Source organism: Trichoplusia ni, chromosome 7, assembly GCF_003590095.1.
Source record: "Trichoplusia ni isolate ovarian cell line Hi5 chromosome 7, tn1, whole genome shotgun sequence".
NCBI lineage: Eukaryota > Metazoa > Arthropoda > Insecta > Lepidoptera > Noctuidae > Trichoplusia > Trichoplusia ni.
In genome coordinates this window covers 14320834-14337551 of record NC_039484.1, presented here as the reverse complement: position 1 = coordinate 14337551, position 16718 = coordinate 14320834, and the positions used below count along the sequence as shown (strand labels likewise).

The 16718-nt window shown below is 36.7% G+C and overlaps 1 protein-coding gene across 3 annotated transcripts; it reads left to right on the top strand.

Annotated features, from left to right (window-relative positions):
- Positions 1–4639: 4639 nt before the first annotated feature.
- LOC113495801 lies at positions 4640–16647 on the top strand. 3 transcript variants are annotated; one of them, XM_026874749.1, is made up of 8 exons: positions 4919–4998; positions 5483–5542; positions 13083–13277; positions 13578–13743; positions 14142–14320; positions 14598–14811; positions 14936–15038; positions 15405–16647. In XM_026874749.1, the coding sequence occupies exons 2-8, from the start codon at positions 5540–5542 to the stop codon at positions 15616–15618; spliced, it is 1074 nt and encodes a 357-aa protein (XP_026730550.1). In that variant the 5' UTR covers positions 4919–4998; positions 5483–5539; the 3' UTR covers positions 15619–16647. The 3 variants fall into 3 exon arrangements, with proteins under 3 accessions (XP_026730551.1, XP_026730549.1, XP_026730550.1); XM_026874750.1 differs by lacking the exon at positions 5483–5542 and having other exon boundaries at positions 4640–4998; positions 14936–15033; positions 15405–15486; XM_026874748.1 differs by lacking the exon at positions 5483–5542 and having other exon boundaries at positions 4643–4998.
- The last annotated feature ends 71 nt before the right edge of the window (positions 16648–16718 follow it).

Genomic DNA, 16718 nt, shown 5'->3' with positions numbered 1-16718 from the left:
ACCGAAATGTTATCGGTATACTCAGCGGCTACCTATAGGTACCTGCGAGTTGGATATGCTAAGCCGGCCTCGAGTACCACTTGACTAGCGTTGTCCGACCGACATGTCCAACACGATCTAACTGAGCACAGGGCCCTAATACTGCTATTTACAACGGCCGATGAATTAATGAAATTTTACTTAAAATGACAATTTTCGTGTTCTCTTAAACATTTTTTTACACAATATTGGAAATTCAGTGCGGGACGGTATACTCAAGATCAATCAAACTTCTAATTATTGTATTGGCAAAATGCTAAAGAGAATAGGAATAATTTCAAATTTAATCTAATTGCCATTCATTCATCGGCCATTTTAAAACAGCAGAATCGGGGTCCAGTATTGCTTACACTTTGGGTTACATTATTTGTTTGATTTTATAGAGAGTTGAATAGGTCTGGCGGGGTGCATAGACGGGTATCGTTAAAGGATTCATGCATTTATTATTTCCTATTTTTAATCTGTAAGTATGCAAACATGAAAGTATTTTTATTACAATTTATTAAACTTTTGAAAGACAGCCTATTACTGGATATTATTATTTTAAAATCAAAAGGGTTTTGCAACCATTCGAAAGTACGTGTTTATTTTCCCCAAAAGGCCTGCTGTTCAAAGGTCGTTCGACCGTAGTTAAAACTTATCTCATAGACTAAATCTGTGTATACTTTATATATATATGCGTATGAACTTGCTTAATTTCAATATTTATAGTTGCTTGCTAGGAGCTATTGGAGGTTAAAATTGGCGTAACTGATATTAAAGTGCGCGCCCGCTGCGGCGTGTCTCGCTTTGATCGGTGAGATGCGAAATATGGATGCACTGTCGGAACTCAGCCGCCCCCGGTTTAATATCCCTGCCAACCAAACGTATCAGCTTTTACAAGTTATTGCACTCCACCGTTTATATCATTTTATCGACATGATTTCTCATCAAAATTTTCCGGTAAAACCTACCTACTACGTGTGATATTATTCGTACTACCCTTCCTCAAAATAGGGTTGATTTTTAACTCAACAGGAATAATGAAAACCTATCGTTAAACAAAACACATTAACACAAAGTACAGCTATACTTTATTAGTAAAAATAAGGCATGGTGAAATTTAAAAGAAATCCAAAAAAAACATCGTACCATTAAACTTACCACACCCATAATTAATGGTGGATAAAATTTAATTAAACAGCTATCACAGCAAAGCTGCGGCTTGGAACAGCGCCCTTGTAATCCGCAAACGTTAACAAGTTATAAAAATTATGAATGAACATACACAAGACGAGGGTCCAGCGCGGGGGATGAGAGCTATCACAATAGACGTGCTTGAGGGTGCCCAATAAAAACTTGACAAATGGCGTTTCATAATCGTGTTGCATTCCAAGCCTCGTCACAGCCAGGCCCGATTGTCCTCCCTCTGGAAAATATGTCTGTCGTTCAGAAGGTATCTCGTGTGGTGACACCGCTACTATATCATATCCCATTTCACTGGATTTTATTACATGTGTGCACGTTATTTTTTAGGAGACTCGGATACACTATAATTATTGCAATATTTGCAGTTGTATGTTTAGTGGATTTTTCAATTATGCTTAAAAGTTGTAGTAATATTGCAAGCTTTAATTTTTCCTTTTGAGTGTGAGCTTAGGAAAGCGTGCATGATAATTGCGGTAAGCACGGATGACATGATTGCAATACCAATTAGACCGCAAATGTGACGTCATCGCCACAGCGGCCGGCAGGCAGCGGGTAGAGTGGCTGTAAGACCACTGTCTAGTGTGTTCTATTAACGGGTCCTCGCTTGGCCTCGATCTCAATTAACATTACCGCATTGTCTATGCGGCTTACTGAACATTCGTCTACATAAACGCTCAGACCACCTCAAAGGCCGGCCGGCTAATGATGACACAGGGATATCATCGTTACAAAGACACGGAATCAAAATGACATGATCAATTAGGCCCTGAATGGCTTACTATGAATTCCGTGTGTCAAGGACAAACGTCAAAAGGTGAAAAGTGAGTAAGTGTACTGGATTCTATAAAAAAATTAAATTAGCTTACAATTAAAAAAAACCATCAAAAATATTCGTTTGTTCATCCTCTTTTACTATACTATCTAGTGTAAGGCCTGATTCGCACGGGAGCTTTTTTAACGCGCGTTAAAAAAGCGTTCAAATAGAACAAATGCATTTCCAAGTACATGTTCAGTATATTAATGGAATGAATGTAGAAGCACATAACTTATTCTCTATATATTTTCATGATATTAGATATTGTAAAAAACAGACCCCGCACTTAAAACAATAAATCTCTCTAAAATTCACATGCACAAAGACACCCAGACTTGCAAATTTGCTTTGTATGTCACACAGATTCTAGGCCTTTGTAGGGATCGAACCTGCGACACCATGCGCTTAGTGGATCTGGCATGGTGACCTGCCAAATGACAAACGCTATCACAATAATCTATCCTTTTTATTACTATAAGCTTATAGTTGTGACATTCAGTGCAGCATAAACACCTACCACTCCATGTTTTAGTTATGTGGGAGCGAGTCCGAACTCATCGCGACGTATAGCTCTGTCACTCTTCCTCATCTGCAACAGTTTTACTTCAAGTGGCGGTAGTAGACCCCCAGGAGCTATCGTAAAATAAGTCTCGCCACTATTATTAGGCACTAGCGAGTAAAGAATGCGGTAATAAGGGGTCTTAGCTCCGCGAAAATATTGTGCCCCGTCACCGACGCACCCCCGCTTACCGGTAATATTATTAAAAATAATTTCTCATTTTTATTGCCAGCTCTTAAGCTAGTGGTGTAATAAATGACTACGATTTTATTACAGCCTTTGTTGTTGAACGATGCGGTTTTTAATTTTTACTGAACCTTTACCATTGTTTGGTTATGTTTGGAGTATAAGATATTTTTTTTTACATTAGACGTGTTGTATTATCTACCTAATTCACATTTCTAACGACTACAATTTCACAACTTCAATCTAATCGGATTTAAATGAAACTTTAGTACTTTAGCTGCGCTATCATTAACATTATTTTTGTTTAGGTCCTTATAAAAGTTTAATAATCTTGTAATAGTGAATCTAATTTATTTTTCTAGGTAGTTTACTTGATTTGATAACCTTTATTGTTGTTTACCGTTTGTTTCGTAATCGCACTTCGTTTTAAAAATGGTTTTTCTGACAAATACCGCACCGAGTTGGTAAGACCCCATACAAATGTATAAAGTTAAGCTATTTGTTAGTAGCTACATGTTGTTACTACTTCTAATAGAAAAAAGTATAAGCAAGTAAAAGGATTGCTACAAGCATGTCGATAACATTAAACAGCAAGTTTAATTACTGCTACGATTGTAAATAGATTTTAGATCTTGATGAATTTGAAATTTCAGACAGTCGGATAATATTAGCCATTTGTGTGAGTTTTTAACTAGAAATTTTGAGAACAACGGAATAATATCAAAAAGCAAGGTAGTGTGTTGTTTTACTTCGATAGTGTAATTATAGCAGAAATCGATTTTGTTTACTTGATTCGACGTGATTTTAAAAAGCATTTTTTTATTATTTTGCAAGAGTTACACACATAATGCACTCTAAAAGTATATTTTACGTTTCTGCCAAGGAACCTGTTTGTTGAGAATAGTTCACTATTTTTTACCACATTCCTTGTGTAGCAATTTTAAAGTTTCATCATAACTGAACGTAGCACTGCGTAGCCACGGCGTAGCATATCGCGTTTACGCGGTCGGTTGCTCTTTTAGTATTGAAATTGCAAAATAATTATATGTAAACTGTACCTCAAAAATGTTACTCGTTGTCAATAAATTAAACAATTATAAAAAAAAAACTTTCTGCTTCTCTATGAGAAGTTGCCGTCGGGAATGTGACTATCGGATTATATTTTTCAAGTGCTCATATGGATGTTTATTTTACAAATGTGATTAAGTTGTAATAAAACATTGTTATAGTTACCACACTTTTATAATATTTTACAGACCAATCAAGGGCGATCAACAAAAAAAGTCCTTTATGACCATGATTAGCTACAAAAAAAAACGCACTCTACACTCAGTAGATACTGACAACGATAAAATGACACGAAACGACAAAGGCACCTAAGAAAATCCTTTTTGGAATAAGAAAGGATAACGTGTATACAATAAAGGAAGTTACAAAAGAAGTTCGCAACACAGAGGTCATATAAAAACAAAAACATGTTACACATTTTATCGGTAATTCGTTTCGTTGTAACCACTGTAATAACTGTCTGCATAGCGTTGAGATGGGAAAAAGTAAAAAGTGCAAATCCTCTTTGGATCAATTTGTTTTTGTAATCCTGATTTTCAGCGCATTTTCAGCGGGTTTTCAGCGGCTGGGAGTGGTCGCGCGCTCCGCCCACCGCTCTCTTCTCTAACTGTTTTCTGTCACGCTCTTTTCATTTATAAGGTATTACATTTAATTTTCTCTTACACTTGAGGCTCGTGAAATGGATACGGCATATGTATTTTGTATTACATAATGGAGTCATCTTGTAGAATGGTCTTGTTTGACTTTGTAAATTACCAATTACAAATGACAAAAGAAACAGTTTATACATAGACTGTTAACTATCTCAATTAAAGTGTCGTGTTAAGACTTTTCGTGAAAATAACACACACAAGTTACAAGCAGAGTTATAAAGTTATTAGTGTTCCTACTTCTCTATTTCAGTGGACGTTTGAAATGTTTAGTAATTTACGGGTTCATAGAAGTTTCTGGTTTCATGAAGTTTGTTTTTTTTTTCTGTTTTCTGGGTGTAGGGCGTGTCGCAGCGACGCCCGCCCAGTGCGCGCCGTCGGCCGCGGGCCTCGCGACCGCAGTCGCTCCGGATCCGTCTCGCGGTCACAACGTCCCGCGCTCGCGATATCGAACCACCTTTTTACGCACGCACCGCACTCCTGACGCGTATCTGGTAAGTACATTGTTATAAAGTGAATTTATTTGATTTATATTTGAATTTATTCGTCGTTTAAGTAAGAAGTTTTAACAATATAAGTGATTATTTTTAAACAAGTGCTTATGTGAATCTCTGTCTGGTGTCTGTCTGGAGTTCTTTTATAGAAAAAAAATGATATTTTTTGGAAAATATATAAAGGTAACACTAACATCAATGTAGGTAACTAGCCTTTGAAAGAAATCATTAGTTTTCTCAGTAGTAATTATAAAATATTACTCAATGCAATAATTTTAAGAATTAAAAATACTCCGACAGATAAATATTCAAATTAATTAATTTCTTAAATATAATAATTGATAAGGGCGTATGCTCTTTAATAGAGTAAAATAAACTCTCTCGATAAACTGTTATTAGATATTCAAACCATGAACTACATGAAGCATAAACTTTTTGTTTTTTATTCTTCTTTATTCCGAAAAGTGACGTGTAATTATTTCAGTTCCTTCAGATGGTCGTGAGATAATAACATGGAGTTTAACAGTAATATTTCCGATAAATGGTAATTATTTTTAAATTATTACACCTGCATTGGCGAATTTTACCTTAATTCTTATGAATTGGGCGAAAAAATATTCCAAATTTATTAAATAATGATTCTAATGATTCATTTAAAATGATTCATTAAAAATATTATTTTTCGAACGAGTTACAGAAGATTGATTTATTATGGGTTTTATCTACAGAAATAAGGAGTTAAAATATTTTATATTCCAGAATACTGAAATTAGTACAGAAAAATAATTATTACTTAAATTAATTTTGAATTATTCCAGTTCAAGCCAATGAATAGCGACGGATTCAAATAACGGCCTATACGGCCTACATTAAAGAATATCCTCTTAAATATTCTATTCAAAAAAGGCCAGTGGAATACAAGCTCTCCAGCAGCTGCATTTATTTTACCAAAAAATATGGAGAAGTAAAGTGTCTAAAATCGACATTATAATCGGAGATATTTTCCTGTTCCAAGAACAAATTAGCATTTTTCGAAAATCGATTACTTTATCGTATTTTTTTTTCAAACCTTTGAATCGAAGAAATTAAGAATTACTATTCTTGGTTTTCTTTATAAGGAAACTATTATCTTTAGTAGTGGCACATTTTTGTTGTGAACCAAATTGATGAAAAAAAGTTTGCTAATTTCATTTTGAGTCTTTTTACCACCACAACTATATTCATCATCATCATCATCCGTGAATAACCCACAATATACTGACTTTCTATTTTATGTCTTTCTCTGGCTCTTGCACCCATCTTCTCCCTTTTTATTCGCTGCTTTCTCGGTCTACCGGGACAGGTCACCAGACGACGTTACGGAAGATGGAGTAAATTTGTTTCTGATTGGTGTCCAAAACATGATTCCTATTACTTAAATACTATATTTAAGTATTTAGAAGGTTTTTAATGCTTTTACTTAACTTTAATGGTGTTTAACGTTAAAAGAAAATGACTTTAAAGCTATTTTATTTACGCATTACAAAAACCAAGAATTACACCCTTAAAAAATGTAAGGGTATATAACCTAACAGTATTTTCACTAAGTTTTAAGCAACCCCATTGCTTCGAGGTTCGCGTGCCATTACAAGACACAAAGTGCGCTAAATTTGAGGGGTGCAATCGGCTCAACGCGTTTCGTTGCTCAGCTCCTACATAAAGGCGTTTGTAACAGTATTTATTAATATTCCATGTTGATATTCAAGTAGTCTGACTAACATAAACCAACGAAATAATATAAAAAAAATCAATTATTGTTACTTCATACATAAGATGTATTGCGATTTCGAGAAAAAAAAATCAAAAATGCGTGCTTGCTGGAAAGATTAGTACCCGCCATGGTACTAATTTTTGGATCAGCCGCGTCGGAAGACACACATAGCGCGATCTCTTAAAAACACAAACTGTTTAACCCAAACTAGTCCAAAATGCATTGTGTCGTTTAATTTTGGAGTCCCAATTGTTAACTCTAGCTTCAGATTTCCATCATCATAATATTGTCTTATCACACAATATTCATATGCGTGCAAACCTTCAGCTGAATCACTAACCGAGGTGTGGCCCAAAGATACCATAACACGGAACAGGTGAAGAATAGAAGCTTATTACAAGAATTAGTAAATTAAAAGATTTGACCAAAAACCATTGGTATACAAATGATCAAATAACAATAGATCGCCATCCGATTCTAGAATTCTGCTTTAATTACTAGTATTTTCCCGATTACTTAATTACAGATAACTTAGAACGCAAAAGTACTGAAACCGTTTTATGCTTATAGTCGCGGGTGCTCCACGCTACGATTGTTATAATATTAAATCATAGAAACACTCTATCAGAAGCGGCCGGACGGTTAAGGCCTAAGTCCAAAATTACCTAAATATCCCTTTATTTATCTCAGCGACAGTGTAACGCTTCTCCAAAGAGCATTCGATTTATTTAGCAGTAGTAGGAAACAAACTGTCAAGACCTATTCGAAAATCCAAACTAGTAATTTAAAAAGATGAGACAATTTTTTACGTAAAATTATAGCAAGCCTTCCCTTGCCATGAGTTGAGAGTCGAAGGCCGCAAGGGATATACTTAGAGAACGTTGTTTTTAAATCCTTCCTCTGGATGAAGATAGGCAAAGCCAGATTATGCAGTTTAAAAAAATGAAAATAGTGTTTTACTCTTACTTGCCTGATAATTAATCAGTTCTTTTAGATGAGTACCGAACGAACAAAGAACAGGAACAAGATCATCCTTGACCGTTAAGTTTATAACTTTACTTAAAGAACAACAAAGACCCGTTTTGTTTTTCATCACCCTTTGCCACTCATTCGCTCCTGATGTAAACTGGCCTTAACATGTTAATTCTCTAGTCCATTTTCGACCTAGAAAACACTGCACTTCGTATTACATCACAACTAAATACATACAGGGACAGTGTGATTGAGTAATCAATGCTACCCAATCATCAAAGCATCGCAAAATTGTGTTAGCTAACCCGAGACTGTGGTCACTTGCTTCCTGCACCGCCGACCAGGATACCGTCCTGTTTAACATGGCATGTAGAATACAATGTATTTCGTAAAGGTCCATACATTAAAACTAGTGTGTTTTGCACTTCTAAAAGCAGTTTAGTGGTTTTATTACCTCAAGAAGCTGCCACGCTTTTACAGTTCAATAGAAGAGAACAAATAGTTAATAGTGTAAAATATGTTTCATAGTAAATGTTAAAAAAAGACATCGGCTACAGCTTCGAAGGAAATCCCGACGCTGTCAATAGGAGGGTGGCTGAGTTTATGAAAATAATAGTCTCAGGATTCTCTACAAATAACTACAAATTCTGTCTTTAACCGATAATATAGTAAGCCTATAACGTAGCCTTATCTTTTTTTCATATTTGTATGAAAAAAAAACATATTGTACTTAAAATTACATCAAAAAACTATAAACATTAAATTATTTTTTTTACTTTAGCATAATAGTTCAAATATGAATTCGATAGACGTACTTTGTAGTCTACAAAGTACTTAGTAATTTGGTTTTGAGAGTTCCTTCTCGCTAATTAACTCTCGTTCGTCCACATGTTGAGCAACGCTGCCTGCCTGCCAAATCAGAATCACCTGCGCAGTTATAACTTAAAATATAATTCAGATAGATTAGGTACCTGGGCCCCAATTTTGCTATTTACAATGGCCGATGAATGAATGAAATTTGGCTAAAAATTACAATTTTTGTTTTCATTTAAAAAACATTTTTCTACACAGTAATTGGAAATTCAGTGCGGGACAGTTAGAATTGTTGTATTGGCAAAATGCTTAAGAGAATAGGAATAATTTCAAATTTAATTCAATTGACAATCATTCATTGGCCATTGCAAAATAGCAGAATAGGCTCCTTGGGTCCTTTTACCGGTATACAGTAACTTTAAGGCACTAAGAACGATTCTTCTTTTTAGTTTTTATTTACAAACAATCAATCGTCCCTTTTTGTGTAATCAAATCTTGTAAGTTCGATTTGACCTACTACCCGGTTTCCTATTGAGCTAAATTGTGCATTCATGATCACATGAATTTGAAAAATAGTCATAGGAGCGTATTAAAACGATATAGCCCTGTCGATTTCTATTTACTAATAATTTAATCCCAAGAAAAACACTTGTTATAACATTTAATTGTTTAAAGACGAAAAAAGTCTTTTTACTTATTTTGTTTTTCTTAATTTAATTTTATTATTCAACGAAAATTTCAACTTGAAGCCCTGCGCAAACGCTCTAGTATATTGACATGATTGGACAAAGTGCGACTAATTGAATAACTAGTTCTAATCAAACATAACTATACTTCCTAATGAACTAATGAATGTGCAGATATTAATGAAGTACTCAGGTATGTCGTCACTGGAGGCATTGTTGTGGACATAATTACTAGTGCTATACGCCTGTACATCGCGTAATTGCTTCGACGGATTTAATGATTAGGACGAGAATTTTGAATATCTGCTATGATTAATTGGAAATTATAATTATTGGAGACAATGTGTGTAATTAAAATCTAAATTGAACTATTTCACGTAAATAACTTTGATATACACTGCCTGAAGCTAACAAAAAAAAACCGTTTTCAAACAAGTATGACGGGCAAAGGGATAGACGTAGACTCTCTTACTATTCTAACACGCTTTCTACCGCTTTTATGATATTTAAAATGCTTATAATTTTTGATATACACATAATGATATATATGTACATCAAAAAGTAATTAAAAAACATCAAAAATATTTTCAATACAAAATCACCTTTGCAAACCTTGTATTTCGTAGAAACATCTCAAATACGAAAGCGAATGGCGCTTTCGTATTTCGAATATGGAGTATCATCAACAAAATTTAAAATCAGAAAACGTATGTGAAATAGTATTACTACACATTTTACACATCAAAACACTTGTAAAAAATCTATTTAATTGCATGCCTTGACGGAGGTCACGCGGCGATAGGCAATGATTCTTATCATGGGCTTATTGAAAGAGGGGCGGCCGCATTCCCATCGCGCATAAATCAGGAACAAGCGTATTTCTTTCAGCCAACGTTGGTTCTTTTATTGCCCGCTTATTGGTAACTACGATCTGATATATTACGCCGATAAAATTAACGGGCTAATACAACTATTATTGATTTATAAGTTTATTTTAGGTGTGTGAATGTAAACATAGTTCTTTAATACTTTGGAGGAGACGATCACGCCGTCTTTTAGTGGTCGTTTTTATCATTGGGGATGATTCAGACAAATATAAGTATTACGTAATAATTAAATTTGTAGTTTGTCCAAGGACGCAGCACTACATATACATAATAATATACAAGTATAACACAAGCAAAATATAAACAATACCTAGGTATTTCCTTTTACGTCGGTTCATTTACTGCATTTATATCAGATGTTTTCATAATTTCCACAGTGCACTTAATTTTAGGATAAAGATAGAGATTAAATTTGTCAATGCCAATTTAAAGTGTTGGTGAAGGCAACGGACGTGTGTATTCACTTACCTGTGCGAAAGATCAAAATCAAAGCTTAACGTTTTTTGTGTTCCGCAGTTGTATAATTTTCAAAACCATTATTCTAGAACACCCAGAAGTGGGTTCTATAAATACAAGTACAATTAAACGCGGAGAGTCGGTATTCGAATGCACCGTATGTATCATTTCATAACGTTTACATTTCGTGTGTTTATCGCCTACTGTTCCGGCCATTCTATTCTTTTCCCAGTGTTTACACGTAGCGGCAATAGAATAGATAGCTGCAAGTAACGCAGCCCAACTGTTGGCTAAGTAGGCAGCGATAGGGTGCGCCCACACTGCGGTTATAAAAACACTCCGAATAAATGAGGTAACGTCGTTAACGAGAATCATTATTACTTTTTATTTTCATCTTTTTGTTAACTGGCGACGCAAGGGTCGTTCGTTGGGGAGATAATGAAAAGTTCAAAAATTACTTACTATAAATTTTATTGGCCCTCCTTGGATGGGAAAATGGAACAACAATTGTTACATTTTGCGCAAAGAAAATCTTTATTCTTTCGAGAAAAAATTATAAGAAATAAATGTTGATTATGTTGCTAATTCTAATTATTAAGATGGGGATAACTGTGAGTTTTTGTTAAAAGAGCTTTCGTTTTCGATAGACTTCTGTGTAATTCCTATTGCTTTAGTGATTGCGTAAATTGCGATGTAAATCAGGCGATAGAATTTAGCAATACTCGGGAGGCGAAGGGAGCGTCTGGAATGGATAAGGCCTTGTAGGTTTGTTGTAGGGTTGCGTCGTTGCGTGTAATGTGTAACTTCACAAATCACATTAAATACGTCTGATTGGGTTGCTGCGGGTTTGTTTGTGACGTCAAAATGCAACTGCATCACAAAGCAGGAGCCGCTGTTTACTCCTCGATAGATTGATTACAGCGACAACACTATTACCGTCAGTGAACTAATTGGAGACTCAAACGGACGGATATTGAGATCTGGCATATACATGTGTACTCCCATCGTGTTAATCACATCGTACACTGATTGGGCCAGATTGTCCACGATAATCTTGTACATAATTACTACACGCCGTGTAGGTAATTAACGCTTAGATCTTACGTAGATTACCGTTTCCTTGAATTGTTCTCGTTTACCAAGGAGCCTGCATATGACGTCATTCACGACGTAACGCACGATGTGGGTTCCCATCGATACATTCATATTTGTTGAAAGCAATGCCAACTAGACGATCGCTATAATGTTAGATACATGGATCTGATTAAAGGTGTAAATTAAACATCAAGCTTTTATATTTTTTAACACTATCTTACTCTACCGACATCTACTGGAATAGTATTATACCGTTCTCGTAACCATTCTTAGTTAATTCATAATCATTTTGCTCAATATGTCGTTCATAGATATACCTCATTCACAGCCCCAAACAGTACGTCTATGTTGTAATGATTAGATCTCTTGCCGGTACCGTATCTCGATAATCGGTATGCATGATGCGGCATCAACTGATAGGGCAATAATCGAAATCGGACAAACAATTAGTCTGGCTGCGCTGCCCGATGACATTGAATAATCGAAATATTAATACAAGGGGGGGTTAATAGACAACTGGGTTAGCTTTGTATCAATTCGCATCCCGAGTAATAAGTTCATTATCAAAATAGGACTGCATCGATAATTATGTGACATTGATACAATTAGTATTTGTTTAGTACGTAGCAAAGAGAGTACCAATGGGCTTAGGTATTCCTTTTTTAACAACGACCCCCGCACTCTAGTGTTTTAATCCGCTTCACAAAAAGTCAGGTTAAGTATATGCTCAAAGACACCTAGACTTAAAACAAGCGTTTGTGGTCCACACAAATGCTTGTCTTACGTGCTGATAGAACCCGCGACAAGTCACAGACTTTGGGTTTGGTGTGATGACTAGATCACTCGGACAATCGTGTTTTCAATCATGGATCAACTAAGTACAAAATGGAGCAGTCGCCTTTAAAATCGGGCGTTTATCTTTCCCAGCTCTGTGAAAATATACACAAGTATTGGGTTTCGATCGGATTTAATTATTTCCACGAGGAAGATGATTTGTGATGACGGTGGCAATGAGAGCCGATGTTTATTTGTTTTCCGTGTCCTCCCGCTAGATTTCGGAAGCGGCGGCGCGGACGACGCAATATGAACGCCGTCCAAATAAACATACGTTCTATTCGTTCGGTTAAGTGGTTGTAACTCTGATTTTTGTTTGTTTCTACGAATTTGTAACGATGGCCACTTTCTGTGGAAATGCTTTTGTGGTTTATCTTTTGTTTCACTTGACCTGTCGTCATTAAAGTAACTAGATACTAACAGCTTCTTTCGGTGAGCAAGCTGAAAAGGTTGTATTCTACTAAAACATTTTTGTGTTCGTATCAGACTGACTTTACCAGCTGTGCGATTTATCTTGAACATTTAAAAAATATGGCTAGCGTTGTAAAACTCCTCTAATAGATTAGAACTAAAAGTTCTTGGTGTGTCCAGAGTGTGGGGTTCATCATGGAAGGGTTCCTGCACCATATGGCGCCGCAGTTCCTGCACCCCGCGCTGCAGAGCTTCGGTTGCGGCGCGTTCCGCCCGATAGGGGGCGCCTTCCACCCCTTGTACCCAGGGAAGGCATTCGCGAGGCATCTGGGAGAGCAGTATGCATTAGGACAGAGTGTTGGACAAGCGTTAAGGGTGAGTGTGCTTCTTGATTTTATAGGGATACGTTAACATTTACTTGCACAGTGTTTACTATGTGTGGCTGAACTAAAAATGGGAATACAATTTGCAAAAATTACAATTTTAAAAATTAACACTTGTACTTTTTGACGCAAAAGACTCGCAATGTTTAAAGTTTGTAATTTAAAATACTTATAATTTCAATGATGAATATGCTACACCTATTCTTTCTTTGAAGTGTATCCGGTCTTTAACTTAGACGGAGTGGCCGGGTCCTCAATGCTTGCTTTACGGCAATGTTTCTGTGTTACGTAGAATGTCCGCGACGACAACAGCACTCCGCCGCTGTACCGGCACGGGTACGGCGCGCGGGACGACACCAGCTCGCCCGGCTCCGCGGCCTCGGCGTCGCCACGACCCTGCAAAGACGACGAGGCACCGCCCGTCGCCACCTGCACTGACTCACACGACTTCTTTTCTCGTAAGTTTTCAATTGTAACTTGTAGTGTGTGCATTTTAGGGTCGAAAAGAGTTTCTTTATATTATACGGTGATCAACTCTCAATATAAGGAAAGGAATAGGAGAAACAGATTTTGTATAAATGTAGTAAGCCGAGTAGTGTCGTAATAATTATGTTATATTTCAAACTTCAACTACAAACACTTGTGTTTTTCATTTCTTGTAATGTATAAAGGCAGGTTATCAATTGTGTTAAGCTGAACATAAGCAGGCTCTAGAAGTTCAAAATCCACTTTCCATCATCAGTCCAATGCTGGACATAGTTCTGTCCCATAGCTCGCTACTGAGCTCGTTCTTTCGCTTTCCTTCTCCAATCCCGCCTGCCGATTTACGGTTTACACATTTAAATTCCTATGTTAGCGGACGGCGAGCGCAAGTCATCGTGCGGAGTTTGCGGCGCGCGGCTGGGCCCAGGCGTGGCGCAGGCCCACTTCCTGCAGGAGCTCCAGCACCTGTACAGTCTGAGCGCGCTGCCACGGGACGCCGCCGCGCCGCCCTCGCACTCGCTGCACCACCAAGACGAAGATGCGCGCTGGGAGGTAAACCTTCCACCACAGAAGATTTTATCACTTTCGAAACTACTACTGTCACTGTTGCATCATATCGCGGTCGTTTAGTTATTCAATAATTGATTTTTTGAAGCGAATCCTACCAGCGGACAAGTTAAATCTGAATAAGTACTTAAGACACCGGTTTTCGCAAATGAAATGCCCAACGGTCCGCATGCATGGTTCCTACATGAAGAATATAAGTTAAGACTGATAGTAATAACACAATTATTACTAGATACCTAATCTTGTGTTCACTTCCAAAAAGACATACCAACGCATCCGAGCGAACCGTCAGCGGCGACTGAAGTTGCGGACGCGCAAACGTCACCACACCGTGGAGAGCATGTTGGGCTACGATCTGGACGAGGAGAGGCGCGAGGAGAGGCCGCGGGAGCCGCGTCCGTACGACGCCGAGGACGAGCCAGTAGACGTCGAGGGAGACTCCCTCGGATGGCCAGAAGCTGCCATTAATGTTGACGGTACGTAGCATTTAGGACTTACTCAAGCAGGCAAACGTTAGAGCCTGTAATTTGAGTTCTAACCTGTGATTTGCTCATCTGAAGACAGATCCATAATTTTGTTGTTTTGTATAATTTTGTTCAGAAAAAGATCAACGAAGTGACGGTGAAAAACTGCACTTGAATTACGCCGAAGACTTGGAGATCTCCAGCACTAACGACGCCATGCAGTCACCAGAACGCGTGAGGTATTTTTTTCTCTAAGAGCCCACACAAAAGGTTTGCAAAAATGAACTGACGATTCAAAAATAAATTAATTCCTTAATAATATCTCATACACGAGCATAAACCTATTTCAGACGGATTTTGAGAAAATTTATAAATCTCATAATGGAGGTTAGATGAATATAGAAATCTTTCAAGTCGTTCCTTTTTGAAATCAATTGTCGGGATAAAATAGCTTTAAAACAATTTTTTCGTAGTACTGCAATGGTCGAAAATCATTGTTTTTAAAACGACATAAACCGTAATACAAAACCGAACCAAAAATTAAGATTTCGAATGAAAACTTCGAGTGTATGTACCGCATATTTAACGGACAATCGTTTGTAAAGGATTGAGACGCCCAAATCCCTGGAGTGCACTCCTAAGGCGGCGGAGGGTGCTGAGAGGCCAGCAGAGGTGACCACCACGGAGGCCTGGGCCGGGCCTGCGGGCCACGCGGCCCCCGACGCCTGGCCTACCCTCGCCGCCGAGGCCTACATCCAGGCCACTCGCCACAAGATGGATGGAGAAAACCTGCCCTCCTCTACTGACTCCCGCAACTAAACCTATCAAGCTTAGAGTTTTACAAACATTGTTGTTCTAAAGAGAGAAGAGAATTAGGATTGAATTAATCGACTAATTTCATATTTGTCAAATTATAAATCTGTAGAACTTTTGTTTGCAAAATCGATTAATTGTTTTCTTGATGAATTAAACCGGGCTTGAAACTTAAGTGTTTACAAGCTGCTGACGGGTATCGAAATAGGACTATTTAGAATAACAATGTTTTTTAAATTTATGTCTCGACATCTAGATTCATCAATGACATAATCTCATCTAAATATTTGAAATTTATGTCACGTCATGAAGTATTTTATTAGTGCTTGTTAATTAGGCATTAACAACAAACATATGAAGATTTTAGGGACTCCTTAAAGCGTTATAAGATAATGTGGAATCCTGTGAAGTTATTCGTAAAAATTCTAAGTGTGTAAAAACTAAATCAGATAAGTGAGTAAGCTCTTTTGGACATCATTAGATAATTACTTAACATTAATTAAAATTACGTAGGTAAATGTCACTATGAAATAATATTCTTTGCTTATGAAGTCACAGCTATATCATCTAGTTCTCATGTTTCCTTGTGCTTATCTCGTAGCAATTTCTCTGAAAACTTACTTTAAAAAAGGTAGATGTTACATCAAATAATGCTCGCTCTCAAAATACTCTTTGTTAATTAAATTAGTTATTTATTAGTTAACATTATCGTTTTTATTAAAATCATATGTTTATAAATGACTTGTAGTATCGATAAGGTCATTGAAATTTCGCGTTTATTCTTTCCAACAATTAGAAAAGTTACTAAATATATCGTAATATATAAGAATATCTATGTATTAGATGACTTTATTGTAATATTGTTATTCTTCGTGTGTAAATAGTATATGTGTCTATAACGGGTGACCGTTACGTTATCACTAGCGACTATGCTCTACTTCTACATTAAGTCTAGCACTATTTAGCTAAGTATAGACTGTAACCCGACCCTTCGTTGTTGTTAATTATGTGTACATAATAAAATGTGTCAAACTACCTAATATTATACAAATTGTATCTACGAATATTCTAGGTAAAACGTATCAGTAGAAATTAATAGGATAACC